The sequence below is a fragment of the Lissotriton vulgaris genome, chromosome 8, assembly GCF_964263255.1.
Source record: "Lissotriton vulgaris chromosome 8, aLisVul1.2, whole genome shotgun sequence".
NCBI classification, from domain to species: Eukaryota; Metazoa; Chordata; class Amphibia; order Caudata; family Salamandridae; genus Lissotriton; species Lissotriton vulgaris.
The window spans coordinates 1,507,548,158-1,507,567,113 of NC_141696.1; the positions used below are offsets into that span (position 1 = coordinate 1,507,548,158).

At 49.7% G+C, this 18,956-nt stretch overlaps 1 protein-coding gene across 1 annotated transcript in view; it reads left to right on the plus strand.

The window, feature by feature from the left end:
- POLQ (DNA polymerase theta) overlaps positions 1–18,956 on the plus strand; it is a 415,163-nt gene that overhangs the window by 273,767 nt on the left and 122,440 nt on the right. Inside the window, exon 24 of the mRNA XM_086935619.1 lies at positions 14,275–14,407. Within this exon, the coding sequence (XP_086791745.1) occupies positions 14,275–14,407 (133 nt within the window). The remainder of the gene's footprint in view (positions 1–14,274; positions 14,408–18,956) is intronic.

Genomic DNA, 18,956 nt, shown 5'->3' on the forward strand with positions numbered 1-18,956 from the left:
TCTCCCTGAGCAAGCACTCATCTGAACTTCCCTCCTCTGACTCCCTCCATGAGAATTGTAACTTCTTCATTAAATGTATCGAGCCCACTCGAGAGCAGGTGATCACACTCATAAAATTTACAAAATCTGGATCCTCTCTTGACCCTTGTCTCCCAACTGCAGTGAAGTTGGCATCAGAACTAATTGCCCAAAACCTTATTGAAATTTATCAGCTTAGGGTAAAGACGGGCATTTTTCCTAACCAATGGAAAACTGCTTCCATATTGTCTCTTATTAAGAAACCATTGTTGCACCCAACAGATGCAAATAGCTAAAGGTCCACCTAAGCAAAAATTGCTGAAAAAATTATGAATCAGCAATTGGCTGCATTTATACAAGAAAATAATCTTTTGGACCCAACTCAATAAGGATTTAGAAGCGGGAACAGCACTGAAACAGCCTTAACTAAGGCAACAGAAGAGATTAGAGAAACTTTAGATCAAGGATTGAGGGCAGCTCTTATACTACTCAACCTGTCAGCAGCTTTTGACACAGTGAACCATGAGCTGCTCATAGGTTGACTAGCAGACGTAGGCATAAGAGAAGAGGCACTTGCTCGCCTAAAATCCTTTCTGACTTGCTGGAAACAATATATTTCGCAAACTTTCTTTACATCAAACTTCTTTTATCTTCCATGTGCTGTGTCACAGGGATCCTCACTGAGTTTTGACCCTCTTTAATGTCTACGTTTCAAATTTAGCTACTTTTGATCAGACAGTTTGGGTTCTCGCTGACCTGCTACGCAGATGACACACAAATTGTCATCTCTCTAACAGAGAATGATCTCGACATGGACTAGAGATTCAGAGAATACATGCTAGTAGTCAACACATGGATGGCAACCAATTTCCTTAAACTGAACTCTAATAAAACAGAGGTCATTGTTTTTGGAAAATCACCTTCCTTCTGGTCCCATTCTTGGTGGCCCATTGAGCTAGGTATTTCCTCAATTCCAGTCAAACCAACCCGTAATTTAGGAGTGCTTATCGACAAGAGAATGGCCTACAAGAAACAGATGAACATGGTCTCAGTTTTTTACACCATCAAAACAATTTAAAAAAAATCTTTCTTTTCTGCCTCCCTCTTTGCAGAAAACAGTAGTCTCTGATGGTGCTTTCGAAACTTGACTACTGTAATAGGCTCGATTCCAACATGCAACAGGAACATTTGAACAAACTTCAGACCTTGCAAAACGCACCCGCTTGACTGCTATTTGGCACCCCCAATTTCAAATCCTTAGCAGTTGCTCTAAAAAGCTTCATTGGTTGCCAATAAAACAGAGAGTGGTTTTCAAGTCTGTCTGCATTGTTTTTTAAGCGCTGAATGGAATGGGCCATGACTACTTGAAGAATAAATTCAAGTGATGTAAGCCATCAAGAACCCCAAGGTCCTCCACATCATACAATGTTTTGATTCCCAAATATAAGCGCACCTCGTGGGAGATGCTTCAAATTCTTGGAATGACCTATGTATATATTTTAAAACAATGAAAAATCTCTTGGTTTTTGGGAAAGCCTTAAAAACCATGCTCTTTACAAGTGCATAGGCTCTTGTATTTCTCTTGATTACCAGTTAGCCAACACACACCGCCCTGGTAGACTGAAAGCTTATTCTACAAGGGGTAAGTCCACCACGGTGGTCCTTCTTAGGAATGTAGCCATTGCTGAGATTTGTAAGGCTGCCACATAGTGATCCGCAAACAACTTTGCTCACCATTATTGTTTGCCTGCAGATACGTAGGCAGACACCCAGGTGGGGCAGGCCCCGTTGAGAAATCTTTTTGGGTAATAAGCTAGTAGTTCTATTAGCTGTTTGGTATTCGCCGCAGTTGTAAGGGATGGGCTTGCTATTCTATTCAGTGCTTCTGACTATTGATGAGTATCCCCTGGAAGAGAAGGATAAGTTACTTCTGTAGTAGGGGATCTCTCTGTATAGTCATAATCTAGTGAATAGTCCCGCCCATGTGCGCGGACCCCGGAGAAATCAAAAATAATCTCTTAAGTTGTCTAAAAATGCAGAACTGCACAGACAATTAAGAGAGAATTTTAAGACAGATAATGCAGCCTATATCCAAAGGCTACACTGTCCAGTACTTCTACTAGAAATTCCACCAAAAATCCACCACAGCACAGCCTGTCCAGATTTGTCCACAGAGAAAAACTTTCCTTTTTCAGCAAAACCCTCTGGAATGATAGAGAGGAAGGAATGGACAGACAAGCCCCATAGGCTGCCATTATGTGGCTCAAAACAGGATATTGTGCCTTTAAGAGAACCTTCCTGAACTCTCTCAGTATCCCAGAATGCACAGCAGGTCCCTCTTACTTTCAGTTCTTTTTTCCGGCTCCTGCAAGCAGGACCCTGGAGCATTAGCTCCTCTTTTTTTAGCTTTTTTTATTCAATTTTTGTGATAATTTGGGATTTTTGCAGCTTCACTCGACGTCTTTGGCCTTTATCTACATTCCGCTTTGTTTTTTTGGCAGAATTTCTGCAGTCTTCTTGTCTTTGTACTATTTCTGTCTGACAAGTGCTTTGTCCGCAGCTGAATTAAAGACCAAAGCTGAAGCTCACAGGGTTTATATTCTGTGTTTGCCTGTGTCTTTTGACACCTGTCTTCTCTGTAACTTCTTTTCTAGGAGGCTTCGGCTCCCATGTTTGGAGCAGGGGAGTCTGAAGACATCTTCAGCCTCTGGGTAAGGAGAGGGTAGGTCCTCTACCGGTCCCCATGCTGTGACCTCTGGGGTTCTCCCCAGTAGGGGCACGTCTGAGCTATGGCGCGGTTCCGGTCAGCGTCGAGGACGTCATGGAGTGCCTGGACGTCATGGAGTGCCTGGACGTCATGGAGTGCCTGGACGTCATGGAGTGCCTGGACGTCATGGAGTGCCTGGACGTCATGGAGTGCCTTTGACGTCATGGAGTGCCTTTGACGTCATGGAGTGCCTTTGACGTCATGGAGTGCCTTTGACGTCATGGAGTGCCTTTGACGTCATGGAGTGCCTTTGACGTCATGGAGTGCCTTTGACGTCATGGAGTGCCTTTGACGTCATGGAGTGCCTTTGACGTCATGGAGTGCCTTTGACGTCATGGAGTGCCTTTGACGTCATGGAGTGCCTTTGACGTCATGGAGTGCCTGGACGTCATGGAGCAGTGAGGCTCGACGTCATGGAGCAGTGAGGCTCGACGTCATGGAGCAGTGAGGCTCGACGTCATGGAGCAGTGAGGCTCGACGTCATGGAGCAGTGAGGCTCGACGTCATGGAGCAGTGAGGCTCGACGTAGAGGAGCAGTGATGCTCCTTTTGGGGCGTTGGTCGCTTAGGCTCCGCTATCTTCCGTTAGGCCAGACATCACCGGTATGGATGTCTCGGCGTCTCGGTGCAGTGCTGCTTGATGTCGATGTACAGCAATGTCATAGAGACAGTCACTGTCTTAGTGATGGTGACGTCGTAGTGAGGTCGACGTCATGGGTTACAGCCGCGGAATACTTGCCGGCGCTTGACGCCTGGGTCTTGTTCCAGGCCTCGCTCCGTGGTGAGCCTCTCTTCGTAGGAGGCTTTGTGTTCCCGGCAACGTCACGACGCCGTGCAGTTGATCAGCGTCGAGGAACCCTTCTGATGGGGAGTCTGTGGCTACTTACCACGTGTAAGCGGGGGACGTTGGTCCTTTTGCTTAGTTTTGAGTATTCGCATACCTACTCAGCGTCTGGGTCGCCTGCTCTGCCACCACTGGTGTGACCACCGGGGATGTTTCGGAATACTCTCGATTCCCTCTCCCACCCACCACCTCAGGGGCCTTTGGCCCCTCAGTCTGCGAACCCCCCGTGCCTTGATGCCAGGGAGGCGTCTTCCATGAGTACAGGGAGGCTCTCTCCTCCTCTTAACTGGTTGGCAGTACTTAACTTTCGTCCACTACCACCTGCCAGGAGGTTCTGGCTTCGACCGTACTCCTGACTTGGTCGCAGGGGTGGCGGCATGCAGACAGCATGCTGTGGCCCGCTGTTGCTGGGCCGTTGTGGTATGACCCCTGTGTGGGGGTGTTTCTCCAACGATTTGTGGTTCCCCTGCCAAGAGACAGGAGGGAGGCCTAACAAGAGATAGTCTAAAGGGCCTGATAGTTTCAGATCTAAACATCGGTGTCGGAGCGGAGTTTTTCTCTCCTGCCGACCCCCAGGTATGGTGGATTTGTCCAACGTTGCCATACTTGTTTTTGTCATTAATTTGTGCTTGCCTGTTTAACTCTGTTTTTCTCTGTTTTTGCCGCTTTTAGCGGTGATTTGTGCCTGTTTTTTTGTATTTGAGCGTGTCTGCTCTCCTTCCTTGTTGTCCGCCTACCGCGCCGCCCCCCGCCCTCCCTTCCCGCCACCGCCGCTTGTCCCCGCCCCTTTTGTCTTCTGTAACCCTCCCCGCTCCCGCCTCCCAGCTGCCCCGCCCACCCGCGCACTTGGCCTTAAATGGCGACCGTGCGACGCAGGTGAGTGTGACCCACTTGTGGGACACCCCCGCGCCGCACGGCCACCAGCTGCTGCGTGTGCCCCTTGCCTGCCCCTGCCTCGCTGCTGCCTCGTTTGCCGGCTGCCGCCGCTGCGAGTGGTTTTTGCCTTGTTTTTGTCATTAATTTGTGCTTGCCTGTTTAACTCTGTTTTTCTCTGTTTTTGCCGCTTTTAGCGGTGATTTGTGCATGTTTTTTTGTATTTGAGCGTGTCTGCTCTCCTTCCTTGTTGTCCGCCTACCGCGCCGCCCCCCGCCCTCCCTTCCCGCCACCGCCGCTTGTCCCCGCCCCTTTTGTCTTCTGTAACCCTCCCCGCTCCCGCCTCCCAGCTGCCCCGCCCACCCGCGCACTTGGCCTTAAATGGCGACCGTGCGACGCAGGTGAGTGTGACCCACTTGTGGGACACCCCCGCGCCGCACGGCCACCAGCTGCTGCGTGTGCCCCTTGCCTGCCCCTGCCTCGCTGCTGCCTCGTTTGCCGGCTGCCGCCGCTGCGAGTGGTTTTTGCCTTGTTTTTGTCATTAATTTGTGCTTGCCTGTTTAACTCTGTTTTTCTCTGTTTTTGCCGCTTTTAGCGGTGATTTGTGCCTGTTTTTTTGTATTTGAGCGTGTCTGCTCTCCTTCCTTGTTGTCCGCCTACCGCGCCGCCCCCCGCCCTCCCTTCCCGCCACCGCCGCTTGTCCCCGCCCCTTTTGTCTTCTGTAACCCTCCCCGCTCCCGCCTCCCAGCTGCCCCGCCCACCCGCGCACTTCGCCTTAAATGGCGACCGTGCGAACGCGCAGCGGTCACGCGCAGCGGGCGCGCCGATTGTGCGCCGAAGGCGCGCCAAAGGTAAGCCCGTCTGCGCCCGTCCGCGACCGGATCGCGCCCAGCGCCAGGACCCCTGGCCCACGAAGACCCCGACCTACCCGCCTGACGTACTCAGCCGCCACCCTCATCGCTCTCAACACCGGCCGACTCCCAGAATGCCACCAAGCCACTCCAAAACGCACCAACGGACCGTTCAGCTGCCACGCCTGCAAGTTCTCCTGCACCCGGACCTGCCTCGCACCAGCACCCGCCAAGTCGAACTCCAGCAGCACCCACCTCAAGTGCATCCTGCTCAACACCCGCTCCGTCCACAGACACGCCATCGAACTCTGGAACCTTCTAGACGCCACAGCCCCTGACGTTGCCTTCCTCACGGAGACCTGGATGAACGCCTCATCAGCTCCCGACATCGCCATCGCTATCCCAGAGGGCTACAAGATCGTCCGGAGGGACCGAAACGCCAACCAGATGGGAGGAGGCATCGCCATCATCCACAGGAACACCATCCGTCTCACGACCAGCACCGACAACACCCTGACCAGCGCCGAACACCTGCATTTCCAGATCCACACCAACCCGAACACCACCCTCAGAGGCACCCTGATCTACCGACCCCCTGGACCACGCACGCAATTCAGCGAAGACATCGCCGACTTCGTCAGCCCGCATGCCCTCCCCTCCGCTGACTACATCCTCCTGGGAGACCTCAACTTCCATCTGGAGAACAACAACGACCACAACACCAGCACCCTGCTCGACAACCTCGCCAACCTGGGACTCAAGCAACTGGTGTCCACCCCCACCCACCTCGCCGGACACACACTCGACGCCGTCTTCTCATCCAGCACAGACATCGACTTCAGCCACGCCACAGAGCTTCAATGGACGGACCACAGCTGCGTCCACTTCACCTTCAAGAGAACGACGACCCACCAACACCAGCAACACACCGCCCGCAGGAGCTGGAACAAGATCACAGCAGACCAGCTCGCCACCTCCCTGAGCCAACACCCTCCTGCCAGCTCAGCGAACCCCAGCCAGGCCGCCGATAACATCACGAAGTGGATCAGCAACTGCGCGGACGAACTCGCCCCGCTGAGGACCCCGCCCAGCAGACCCGGCAGCAAGAAGGCCCCATGGTTCACCGACGAACTCAAGAGCTCCAAGAAGAACTGCCGAGCCCTCGAGAAAGTCTGGAAAAGGGACCCGACACCGGACAACAGGACCTCCTACAAACTGGCCACCCGGAAACACCACCAGCTGATCCGCGCCGCCAAGAGAACAGCATTCAAGGACCGGTTGGACAACAACGCACACAACAGCAAGGAACTCTTCAACATCGTGAAAGAGCTTTCCAACCCCAACGCAGGAAACAACGACATCACCCCATCGCAAGACCTCTGCAACTCCCTCGCCTCATACTTCCACAACAAGATCACAGACATACACAGCAGTTTCAACAACCAACCAACGCACACCACGACCGATCAGCCACCCCCCCCCACCACCACCCTCCACGCCTGGACCCCGATCAGCACAGAAGACACCATCCGCACGATGAACTCCATCCACTCCGGATCACCAACCGACCCCTGCCCTCACCACATCTTCAACAAGGCCGACGCTGTCATCGCACCCCACCTGCGAGACATCATCAACACATCCTTCGACACCGCCATCTTCCCCGAGAGCTGGAAACACGCCGAACTCAGCGCTCTACTCAAGAAACCAACAGCGGACCCCACCGACCTCAAGAATTACCGCCCCATCTCGCTTCTCCCGTTCCCAGCCAAAGTCATCGAGAAGACCGTCAACAAGCAGATGGCCGCCTTCCTCGAGACGAATGGATCCCTCGACCCCTCTCAGTCCGGCTTCCGAGCCAAACACAGCACCGAGACCGCCCTCATCGCCGCCACCGATGACATCCGAGCCCTGATGGACAATGGAGAAACAGCGGCCCTCATCCTCCTAGACCTCTCCGCGGCATTCGACACGGTCTGCCACCGCACCCTAATACGGCGCCTCAGCAACATCGGAATCCAGGACAAGGCGCTGGAATGGATCATCTCCTTCCTCGACGGAAGAACACAGAGAGTCCGCCTACCACCGTACAAGTCAGAGGCCTCCGAAGTCATCTGCGGCGTCCCCCAAGGATCATCCCTGAGCCCCACCCTCTTCAACGTCTACATGAGCCCCCTCGCGGCCATCGTACGCAAACACCACCTCAGCATCATCTCCTACGCCGACGACACCCAGCTGATCCTCTCCCTGACCAACAACCCCGCCGCCGCCAGAGCCAACCTACACGAAGGGATGAAAGAGGTAGCCGAGTGGATGACGACCAGCCGCCTGAAACTGAACTCGGACAAGACGGAGGTCCTCATCCTGGGCTCCTCTCCCTCCGCCTGGGACGACTCCTGGTGGCCTCCCGCCCTGGGCACCGCTCCCAAACCGACTGACCATGCACGAAACCTGGGCTTCATCCTGGACTCCTCCCTCTCCATGACCAAGCAAGTCAGCAGCGTCTCCTCGGCGTGCTTCAACGTCCTACGCATGCTACGGAAGATCTTCTGGTGGATCCCCACAGAGACCAGGAAGACCGTCACCCAGGCCCTCGTCACCAGCCGACTGGACTACGGCAACGCCCTCTACGCCGGGACCACCGCCAAGCTCCAGAAGAGACTCCAGCGGATCCAAAACGCCTCAGCCAGACTCATCCTCGACATCCCACGATCCAGCCACATCTCCGGACATCTCAGAGACCTTCACTGGCTCCCCATCAACAAGAGAATCACCTTCCGCCTCCTCACCCACGCACACAAAGCCCTACACGACCAAGGCCCGAGCTACCTCAACAGCCGAGTCAACTTCTACGCTCCCAAACGCCACCTCCGATCAGCCAACCACGCCCTCGCCGCCGTCCCCCGCATCCGAAGAGCGACTACAGGAGGAAGGTCCTTCTCCTACCTGGCCGCCAAGACCTGGAACTCCCTCCCGTCCGACCTGCGCCTGACCCAAGACCACCTCGCCTTCAGGAAGAAGCTGAAGACCTGGCTGTTCGAGCAGTAGCGGCACCCCCCCCCCCCCAGCGCCTTGAGACCCTACGGGTATGTAGCGCGCTTTATAAGTGTCAATGATTGATTGATTGATTGATTGACTTGTATTCATCTGACGTCTCTGCAGCCTGCGGCTCAGCGGTGTGCTTCTAATCTCCCGTTCTTTGGGCAACCCTTGGGCTGCCATGAGGGTAGTGAGTGGCCCACATGAAGTCTGAATCGGAGATTTTTGAAAGCTCTAGGTTTGGGGCGTGGAGAACAGCTTAAGGCTTTCCGCCCTTTCTAGCTTTTCCTACCAGAATTTGTCTGTGGTCCTGGGACGCCATTTAATAATTCACAAGTATATTGTGCGCATACGCGGGAGAGCTTGATGCTCCTCGGCGAACAAAGGCCGGCCGGGTCTAGACAGTCTTCGTTTGTCAGCCCTCGTCCAGCAATTCCACCGGTTCACTCGCAGTTCCAGCTGCGCGAGTTCCGAGCGGAGGCCGTTACCCTGTTGGGAAGCAGGGAGATAATACGTCCTTCGGTCTCTAAGATAAGGTCTGTAGTCACGGTGCTTTCGGGTGCGAGAGAAGGACCAGATCGAGTTCAGGCCCATTCTGGTTTTGCGTTAAGCAAACGGAGGGTTGCGGTCTTTGTGTCGGATTTATCCTAAGCTGCAAAGAGGAGGATGGCTGTGCGCTATAGGCCTGCAGGATGTGTACCTCCAGGTGCCCATTCCTTGGAAACATCGGAAATTCCTGCGCTTCCTCGTCGGCACCAATCACTATCAGTGCACCGTACTACAGTGCGGATTGAAGTCTGCCCCCAGGACTTTTTCAACATGCATGGCTGTGATAGCAGCGCACCTGAGACAGAACAAGGTGTTTGTCTACCTATACCTGGACGATTAGTTGATCTAAGCCTCCAACTTCCAAGAAGCACGATTGCAATTCAACAGAATGACTGTCCTGCTGAACCGTCTGGGGTTGCACATAGATCTGTCCAAGTCTGTCACGGTCCCGGTCCAGTGCCTGCAGTACTCGGGAGCCTCCATCAATACGATGTCGGCTAGCGTGTCTCCCTCGGAGGAGAGATGCTTATCCATCCTTTGGAAGGCTCAGGCTCTCTTAGCTGCTCCATCTACAACAGTGAGGACGATGTCTTCTCTACGGGGATCGATGGCCTCTTGTATCTTCCTCACTCCGCATGCGCGCCTACACATGTGGCCGCTATAGAACGGTTTGGAGGACCAGTGGAACCAGAAGAAAGGGGACGACCGGATTCAGTTATTTCTTCACGCCCAACTGTCCCTGAGATGGTAGTGCTCAGCAGAGAATATCCTCAGAGTGGTTCCTTTCCACAGGGACTTCCCGACTCGGACTATCGTTACGGATGCGTCTCTCCTGGGCTGGGGAGCGCATTCAGACCATCTACAGATCCAGGGAGCGTGGACTCCGACAGAGTCCACGTCTCACATCAGTATCCTGAAATTCAGAGCTATTCACTTGGCACGGAAGGCCTTTCATCTGTCCTTCCAGACTGACTCCTTGCTTGTGCGGACGGACAATACGACCACGATGTTTTACCTCGACAAGCAGGGGGGGGGGGGGCGCGAGATCACGCACACTGTCACAGGAAGCGCAGGCGATCTGGCACTGGCTGTTAGCCAGAGGAGTGACGATAACGGCGTCTCATCTGCCAGGTGTGCAGAATGTTCAGGCAGACGCGCTGAGCAGACTGATTCAGGAAAACCGCGAATGGGTCATAAACGACGAACTACTAGGAGACATCTTCGCAGGGTGGGGGACTCCAGACGTAGATCTGTTCGCCACCGCCGAAAACAGAAAATGCTGAGACTTCGCCTCCAGGTACTACCAGCAGGGGACGCTGGGGAATGCGCTATGGATCGACTGGTCAAACAGCTTTCTGTGCGTTTTTCCGCCCATTCCCCTGATTCCGGCGGTGCTCATCAAGCTGTCCCAGTCCAGGTCACGGATGATCCTGATTGCCCCGGAATGGCCCAGGCAGTGGTGGTTCACGGACCTGCTTCACCGGTCTCTCCTTCCTCACATACGGCTGCCATGCCGGCCGGACCTTCTCACGAAGTTCGGGGGGGCAGATGGTGCACCCCAACCTCTTGTCTTTGAGTTTGCCGGCATGGCTCCTGAGAGAGTGCAGTATTGCCATTTGAATCTACCATAAGATTGTATGGACATACTGAAGGAGGCTAAGCGACCTTCCACTAGGACTTCCTATGTTTACAAGTGGAAGGGATTCTGCATCTGGTGCAAGTCCAAGAACTATGATCCAATGACGTGTGAGGAAGATGTCATCCTTCCGTATCTTCGATATTTGGCGCAGTCTGGCCTTAATGTTCATTCCATTAAGGTTCATCTCGCTGCGCTGACTGCCTACAGAAAATGCCCTTCACAGACTTCCTTCTTGCAGATCCCTGTGATCATGGACTTTTTGGAAGGCTTGAAGAAAGTGTTCCCTCCTGTCCGGCTTCCTTCGCCTTCATGGGAATTGAATGTGGTGCTGTCCAGATTGATGAAGGAGCCTTTTGAACCTATTCATAAGGCTTCGTTGCAGCACCTGTCCTGGAAGGCTGCACTCCTCATGGCCATCACATCGGCCCACAGGGTGAGTGAAATTCAGGCGTTGTGTTGCCAAGACCCTTATGCTGTATTTCATGCTGCTAAGGTTGTTATGTGTATTCTCCCTAAATTTCTTCCAAAAGTTATCTCTGATTTCCATGTTAACCAGACCATAACTTTACCTACGTTTTTTCAGAATCCTTCATCTCCAGCGGAAAGGTCTCTGCAGTCCCTGGATGTTAGGAGGGTGTTGAAATTTTATCTGGATAAAACCAAAGATATTTGTTGGTCAGACCAATTGTTTATTAATTATGGATCAGTCAGGACCGGTCTTGCTACCTCGTAACAGTCCATCTCGAGGTGGATTGTGTCCTGTATACAATTGTGTTACCAGAAGTCTAATAAGACCTTAGGGGGTAAACCTAAGGCTCATTCCCCCAGGGGCAAAGCTGCCACTACTGCTTTGCTTCGTAATGTTCCTATTGCAGAAATCTGCAAGGCGGCCACTTGGAAGTCGGTCCATACCTTGCCAAGCATTACTGTCTGGTCACTGATGCCAGGACAGACGCTCAGGTTGGGCAGGCTTCGCTGCGAAATCTGTTCGCACAGTAGTGGTGTTAATTCTATTCTCTCCACCGCCGCTTTGATGTGGGGATGGGCTTGCCATTCTATTCACTAGATTATGACTATACCCAGAGATCCCCTACTACAGAAGGAGTAGTTTCTGTCCTGTAACTCCAGTTCTGTAGTAGGGGTATCTCTGTTATAGTCATAAGCGCCCGCCCTCCTCCCCGGTGGAGAAACATATTGTGTACGGAATGCTACAGGTCTGGCGTGTTACGCCTTCAAAAAGAACTGAAAGTAAGAGGGACCAGCTGTGCATTCTGGGATACTGAGAGAGTTCTGGAAGGTTCTCTTAAAGGCACAGTATCCTGTTTTGAGCCACATAATGGCAGCCTATGGGGCTTGTCTGTCCATTCCGTCCTCTCTATCATTCCAGAGGGTTTGCTGAAAAAGGAAAGTTTTTCTCTGTGGAGAAATCTGGACAGGCTGTGCTGTTGTGGATTTTTGGTGGCATTTCTAGTAGAAGTACTGGACAGTGTAGCCTGTGGATATAGGCTGCATTATCTGTCTTTAAATTCTCTCTTAAGTGTCTGTGCAGTTCTGCATTTTTTGACAACTTAAGAGATTATTTTTGATTGCTCCGGGGTCCGCGCACATGGGCGGGACTATTCACTAGTTTATGACTATAACAGAGATACCCCTACTACAGAACTGGAGTTACAGGACGGAAACTACTCCTTACCTGTAATCCTAGTTTTCTTCCAGGGCTATACTCATCAGAGTCATAAGCAACCCTCCGTCTTCTCCGGACAAATACATTATGCAGCAGCTGTAAGTGGCTTATTATCATCAAATAATAATGAGTGCCGTAAAAAAAGACCCGACCTAACAGTCACCTGTGGGGCATGATGGGATTGGGGAATTCTTGGAGGTCTTAAAGGCACAGTGCCAGTTTACTCTATTGTGGTTTTCAGTGCAGCCTATTGGCCTACAATACCTTTTATTTCCTTGCCTTTTTCCTTTCAAATAAATATTATGTTTCTACGGTGTGCAAGTTCTCTGTTACAGAAATGCTAAATGTATAGGGTTATTTTAAATGAAAAATTCAATGAAATTTGGCATTTTAGCCTAATGCGGGTAAGCTGCATGTATTGATACATTGATACATATATATGCATGTGTTAGAGTACTAAGTACTTTTAAATGTTTAAACATACATATATAAATATAATATATTTTATATGTGCTATGGGGTCCCCCGCACGCAGGTGGGACTATTCAGTGCTTATGACTATTATTGAGTATACCCCTGGAAGAGAACCAGGATTATCAGTTGGAGTTGAAGGACAGGTTGGTTGTACTTCAAAAATGTTAATCTACTTCTGGAAGCATTAACAAAAGCAATAAGTTTGGCTGTTTATTAACGAAAGTGCCTTTTGATTGATGGGTGAGTTTGTGAGTAGGTATATTTCTGTGGGTTTGTGTGGTTTGGTGAGTCATGGAATGCTGGGTCTGAGTGACTGGATAGGTAAATGTGAGTGGATGGGTCATTGTGAGTTGAAATATAATGTGAGTCATAATGCTCAATACAGGTGAGTGCATGTGAATGGATAGGCGGTTGAAGGTCAATAGGTAGGGAATGGGAGTAAGTAGGTGGGTAAGTAGATGAATATGAGTAGATCGATGGGTGAAGGTGAGTGGATAAGAGAAGACTGGAAGCTTAAGACAGTGGATGAATGAATTGAAGTCCTCTGAAGTAACTGAAAGGCGACACGCAAACCTCTCCGTAAATAAGAGTGAATGGCTGGATGGATGGGTTTAATGTTAATTGAGTGAAAGAATTGAGGGCGAGTAAATTCAAGGAGTTCAGTAAATGTGATGGGATGCACAAATATGGATAGGTGGGTGCTTAAATGTGGGTAGGAGTGCATGAGACAGGGTGGGTAGCTCACACTCCAGTTTTAGATTGTTAGTCTACTGAAGGTGAGAGTTAACATTGGAGAGTCTGCCCTGCTGAACGAACTCCCAGGGAAAATAATAATATTCAACCAAACATCATTGCACACAGACAATAGGACCTAAAAAGAGAACTTCTTGTGGTCAACTAGAGTATGGTATCCCTACTCATCGCTCTATCTCATAAGGCTTCCGAGTCTCGCCAGGAGATTTATAAAGCCAGGAGATGAGCAGCACATGAAGGCGAATGATCACATTCCACAAACCCTTTTATCTTTCACACACAATAGGAGTTCCCAGGTGTGTGCAGAAGATAGAAAAGACAACAGAGAGAGCAGCACTCTGAAATGAATGCAGTCCTCCCCATCAAAACAAATGTCCTTCCATAAATAGGAGGATGCATGCTGCTGCCATCTGGAAGCGTCATCTTGGTGTAATTGGAATGCCTACTTTAAACCAAGACATATGAAGGAGCAGATATTTAAATATATTATATCATCAAGTGCAATGACAATTCAATTCACCGAGAAAGGGCAAAGCTACGACATTTAGAATGACTACTGAGGAAATTCTAAAATAAACTGCCACATGTGCAACAATAGTCTGAACTTTTACTGTATATCAGGGTGTGCAGTATTGATCTCAGCTGCAAAGTATCTCGTGCATGAACAGAATCAAGCATGAAAAAGAATGTCACATTTAAGCAACTTGCTCGTATATGATCATGCACTGTTGTTTAGTGATGTTGTTCTGTGGTAATACCATGTGATATACCCTTTCTTCTCCAGGTAGAGTGAGCTTCACAGAACCAAATATCCAGAACGTTCCTAAAGACTTTGAGATTGAAATGCCAAAGCTTGTTGGAGAGAGTCCACCGTCTCAGGCACCAGGCATTACTGCTGCCTTTGTTCCCAAAAACAGGTATGGGTCCTGTTAAATCAATGACGGGGATATTTGCCCCCTCAGCATCTCTTTCTGACTTCTCTCTTATCGGTGTGTGAGGTGAACATCCACCTGTTGCTCAGTGAAGGCAATCCTATCATGTTTTCAGATTTTTGTGTTTTTTACAATGTTGCATTAAGTTATAGTCTATGTCAGGGCTGGGAAATATGGATGACTGAGAAGTGAATCACTATAAGCTGGTTTTAAAATCGAAGCTTGCTTGGAAGGTTTCACAGCGCAGTTCCAAGTCAAGTGTGTGAAGTCAGCTTGGCTCATTTTACATTTAGGGCAGTGGTTTAGTCTTGTGGGATCGAGGTTAGCTAAAGCTTCCGGTGCTGTATAAGCTAAGTATAGGGATTTGTAGTGTAACAGCTTGTGTCAGTGGTTGTTGGATACCAGTTTGGTTTGCATACAACAAAAGGCCCAAGTTTTATCCGGAAGAGTGGGGCCCAAGTCATACTCTCATGCAGTTCTGAATTCCTCCGAACCAGCAGCACATAGTTGCAGGAGGTATCATAGAGGCGGGACAGTAACTTACCATTATCTGGGGTGGATATTACTGAGAGGAGTGGAGGAAAGTCTTTGGGTTCCTCCGGATATGCAGGCTGGGTGGAATGCAGTGTACTATACAAGTGGTGGAAAACAAAAATGTCGTTACAGGTTGGGTTCCCACCCTCCATCAAGGCAGAGTTGGGTTTCAAGGTTTCATTAAGGAACAAGTCACCCATAACAGTTAGCTGGTGGGATGCAAGTGTACGCTGTACCAACCTCTCCTGTGTGAGCAGTAGCCGCAAATTATTTGAGAGGGGTATCGTGGTATGTGCAGAGAGTACAAAATCCCACACCCCAGGTAACACCGTAGTCTGGACCAAGCCCAACACGTTGTGGAGAGGGTCTGTATGTCAGGGGGGTCTTGCGGGATGCCCGGAGGGAGTAAGGAGCAAAGAGGGAAATGTGTTTTTTTGGTTCTCTCTGGTTTAAGATATGGTAACCTAACATCAGGATGATACCAGTAATGAGCAACTCAGATAACTTCTGATTTATTTCTTTGTAAAAAGATTCCCAATTATTTAGGAGACTCGTGCACCAGCGCAAGAGGCATTCAAGATCAAGCAGTTTAGTGGCCTTGGTCACTGGAACGAGTTCTGATTTATGCCAGTTAATTAACCACTTAACCACGGCGCGAATTCCGCCACAGTGTGGTGGTTTGAAAGAGTGGGCGGTGCGCGTCGGCCAACGGACGTGCGCAGCACTAGCCAGGTAGTGCTCGCGTGATGCCCATTGGCTGGCAGGAGCACGGAAGGGGTTAATAACCCAGAAACTGTCCCAAAGTGTATAACTCCGCAAATGAGAGGGGGAATCAGAAACATTAACCCTTTATTAAGAAAACAAGAAAACACTTAGGTCCATAAATGCAATTTGTTTACTGGGCAGGTACATGCATGCTTTGTGGGACATGGCATGAGTGCTCTTGCCAGCGGTGCCAGAGGACCCCAGAGCTTCTGTGAATCAGACAATACACAACTAGTAGGATTCAGCAAAGTCTGTGATCTGTGCAGACCTATATACCAGCGATTGCCTTGGCAGAACTGTTTGCATCAGGAGGCCTGCTTAAATGAGATCAACTGGGTTTTCTGGTAATGTGCAAGTGTCCCCAATAGATCTATGTTTTGATGGGTCCAGACTCTTAAAGGGGAAAGGAGGACTCTGCACTAGAGAGATATAAAGAGAACTGAGCAACTGCCTGCTCTTTGTGGTTGTTGAAGCCAGTGAAAACAATTCTCGCATCAACTTAACGGAATTTAGATGCTATGGCGAGAGGGCTAGCTTATAGACCGCGTCAGCTTTGCCAACCATTTTGTACAGCAGACAGCGCAGTCCTTTTGGGGCCAGTGGTGCAGCACTAACAGACACCACATGGGGCAGCAGGGTCGATAGTGGTCCATTTCCTCCTGTCCTGCTAGAGTGGTTGCCAAGCCGCTTTAGTTTGTCCTCAGGAGCTCCTGTTAGAGCTGTGGGAGGCAGGATTCAGCATTTCTCCCAAGCAGGAGATCCGTACGTCAGACAAATTTTAGTCTTACAGATCATTTAAAGTTGCTATACCCTACTATTCATTTCCTCGCCAGCCCAGCTTCCACCCACATTAGAACACATTTTGAAGGAGTATTTGAACATCTTGATGCAGGAGGTAAATCTTTCACTTTCAAAGGGTGCCATATGACAGGTATTAGACTTGGAGAAAGTGGAGGGATGCTTTACATGCTGCTTTTTTGGCCCAGAAAAGGAAAAGGGCCTCAAGCCTATCCTGGGCTTTCCCCTATTGAATTCCTTTCTGCAGAAAGACAAATCCAAAAATGCTCACACTGGCTATCAACTTTCTGCCTCAGACCTAGGAGTCTGAATGTTGTCCATGGACTTGTAAGCAGTGTATTTCCATATATCTGTCCTGCGGTCCCACAGACATTACCTGTGGTTCAAGGTGTCCCAGGAACACTTTCAATTTGGTGTGTTCTTCCTTCAGCCTAACTTCTGCCCCTAGGGTGTTCATGAAGGTGTCCGTCGTCGCAGTCAGACCATCTGCCTGACTGCCCATTCCACCAAGGCTAGAGCTGGTACAACGGTATTGGTGTGATAGGTGCCTGATTTTCATATCTGCCAGGATGCGATGTGGGCGTTGGAACATATGAAGCACTACTGCCTAGACTCGGGTCCACGGAGAAGGCCTCTTTGTTTGCTCTGTCCTGAAGGAATCTTCGGTCTGAGCCCATTCCCCTTCCTTCCACCTTTCAGAGGTACTTCTTTGATGTCCATTCTAAAGGTGAGGAATGTGGGGTTAGATTTATCCATCAGAAGATCAAGTTACTTACCATTGGTAATGCTCTTTCTGCAGATTCATCGATGCTTCTCCCACCTCCCTTTTTTCCCGGGGACTGGGCTCTTTAACATTCAAACCGTTTGTCACCAACTATTGTTCTGTGCTCCACATCTAAGTGTGTGAAAAGGGAAAAAGACAAGTAGATTTCTGATGTGTACCAGTCATTAATGGATGGTGTCTCAGGGCACTGGGCACTATTAAACTTCACATTGTATGCCAATTATTACTTTACGAGTCTTGACTCACCAAAAGTACAGTGGTCGAGCTTCTAAAGCTTACTTTGTTTAGTACTTGTTTTTTTTTTTAAGAGTCACATGCTTTAAATATTATCCATCCTCTGGTTGGGAATCTTCTGTAATAAATGTAAGACAGCATGTAATGTTTCACCCACCTTGTGCTAGCCATCGACCTCATTATATGACTCAAACCCTGGCAAATGAGGTAGAGGGGCTCTTTGGCCCAATGCCACATAGGCTTATATTTCTCAGATTTGTATTGTCCAATTGAAATGCAGTATGAGCCACCTCGCAAGAGGGGGGGCTGCATGTACAGCTCTGAAAGACACCTGTGCTAGAGAACTGTAGTTTCAGATAAGTAACTTTTTATTCTGCAGCATTGGTTCTTTCATCGTCGGGTGCTTGAATTACAGCTGGAGAGCAGTTAGCAACAATACAGTAAAAAGTGGAAAAGACGTCAACTAATCAGAGCAAGCTGTGTAGCCCTCCTTGTTCCACAGCTGCTGTGTTCACATCTGTCCATCCAGCCAGATTGCTTGGTGAATATAGAGGAAGCCTTCCACACTCCCACCAGGCAGATGCCCTCCTATAGAATACCAAGAATAAAGCTGCTCTGTCATCTGTCTTTGGTGGAATGAAATTTCTCCTTTCTGTAGATTAATGCTAGCAGGCTCTTACCTCACCATTGACAGAGTTTCTAAAGGATACAAAAAGCTGGTCTGGTTTCCTCTATTCTTTTGTTCAGTATAAATTGAATTTCAGGCCTCTTCGGATGTCTGGCATGTCAAGCCTCTCTATGCCAGCTAGAAGGATCGCTGACAAAAATGCTGGACTGGCAACTCTTTGACGAGGATGAATTAAAGTTGGGATCTTAGTAGGCCTGGGTGGTAAATTCCGTCCCGCTCGCGGAATTTGGGTAATTTTGCATTCTGCAGAGAACGCAAAATTGGCCAAAATTCAGCGTTCCGCGACTTCACGAAATTTTTTGCTTGTTCGCGTTCTCAAAATGCGTGTTCGCAAGATATTTCCCCCCGAGCATGCAAACAGCGATTGCAAACAGTAAAAAAGCTTTGCGAACAAGCAATTCCGCGTGTTGCAGAATTTCTGCATGTTGGAGGAGATTTTTTACCGTTTCGCGGAGATTTGCGTAACGCGATTACGCAAATTCCGCCCACTCCTAGATCTTGGGAATAAAGCAGAAGTTGTCTTAAGTGCCACTTTGTCTTTGTAGAAACTGATACAATGGTATATGATGGTAAAAGCCTGGAATTCCCACCACTGCCTGCCTTATGTAATCACCAGTGGAAAATCAGTGCTAGTGAATAATGTTTCCCCCCTTTACAGTCTGTCCACAGTGTCGCAGAATACCCTAACAGTAGAAAGAACTCTTTTCTGCTAGTCCCTTGTGCTGTTTTCA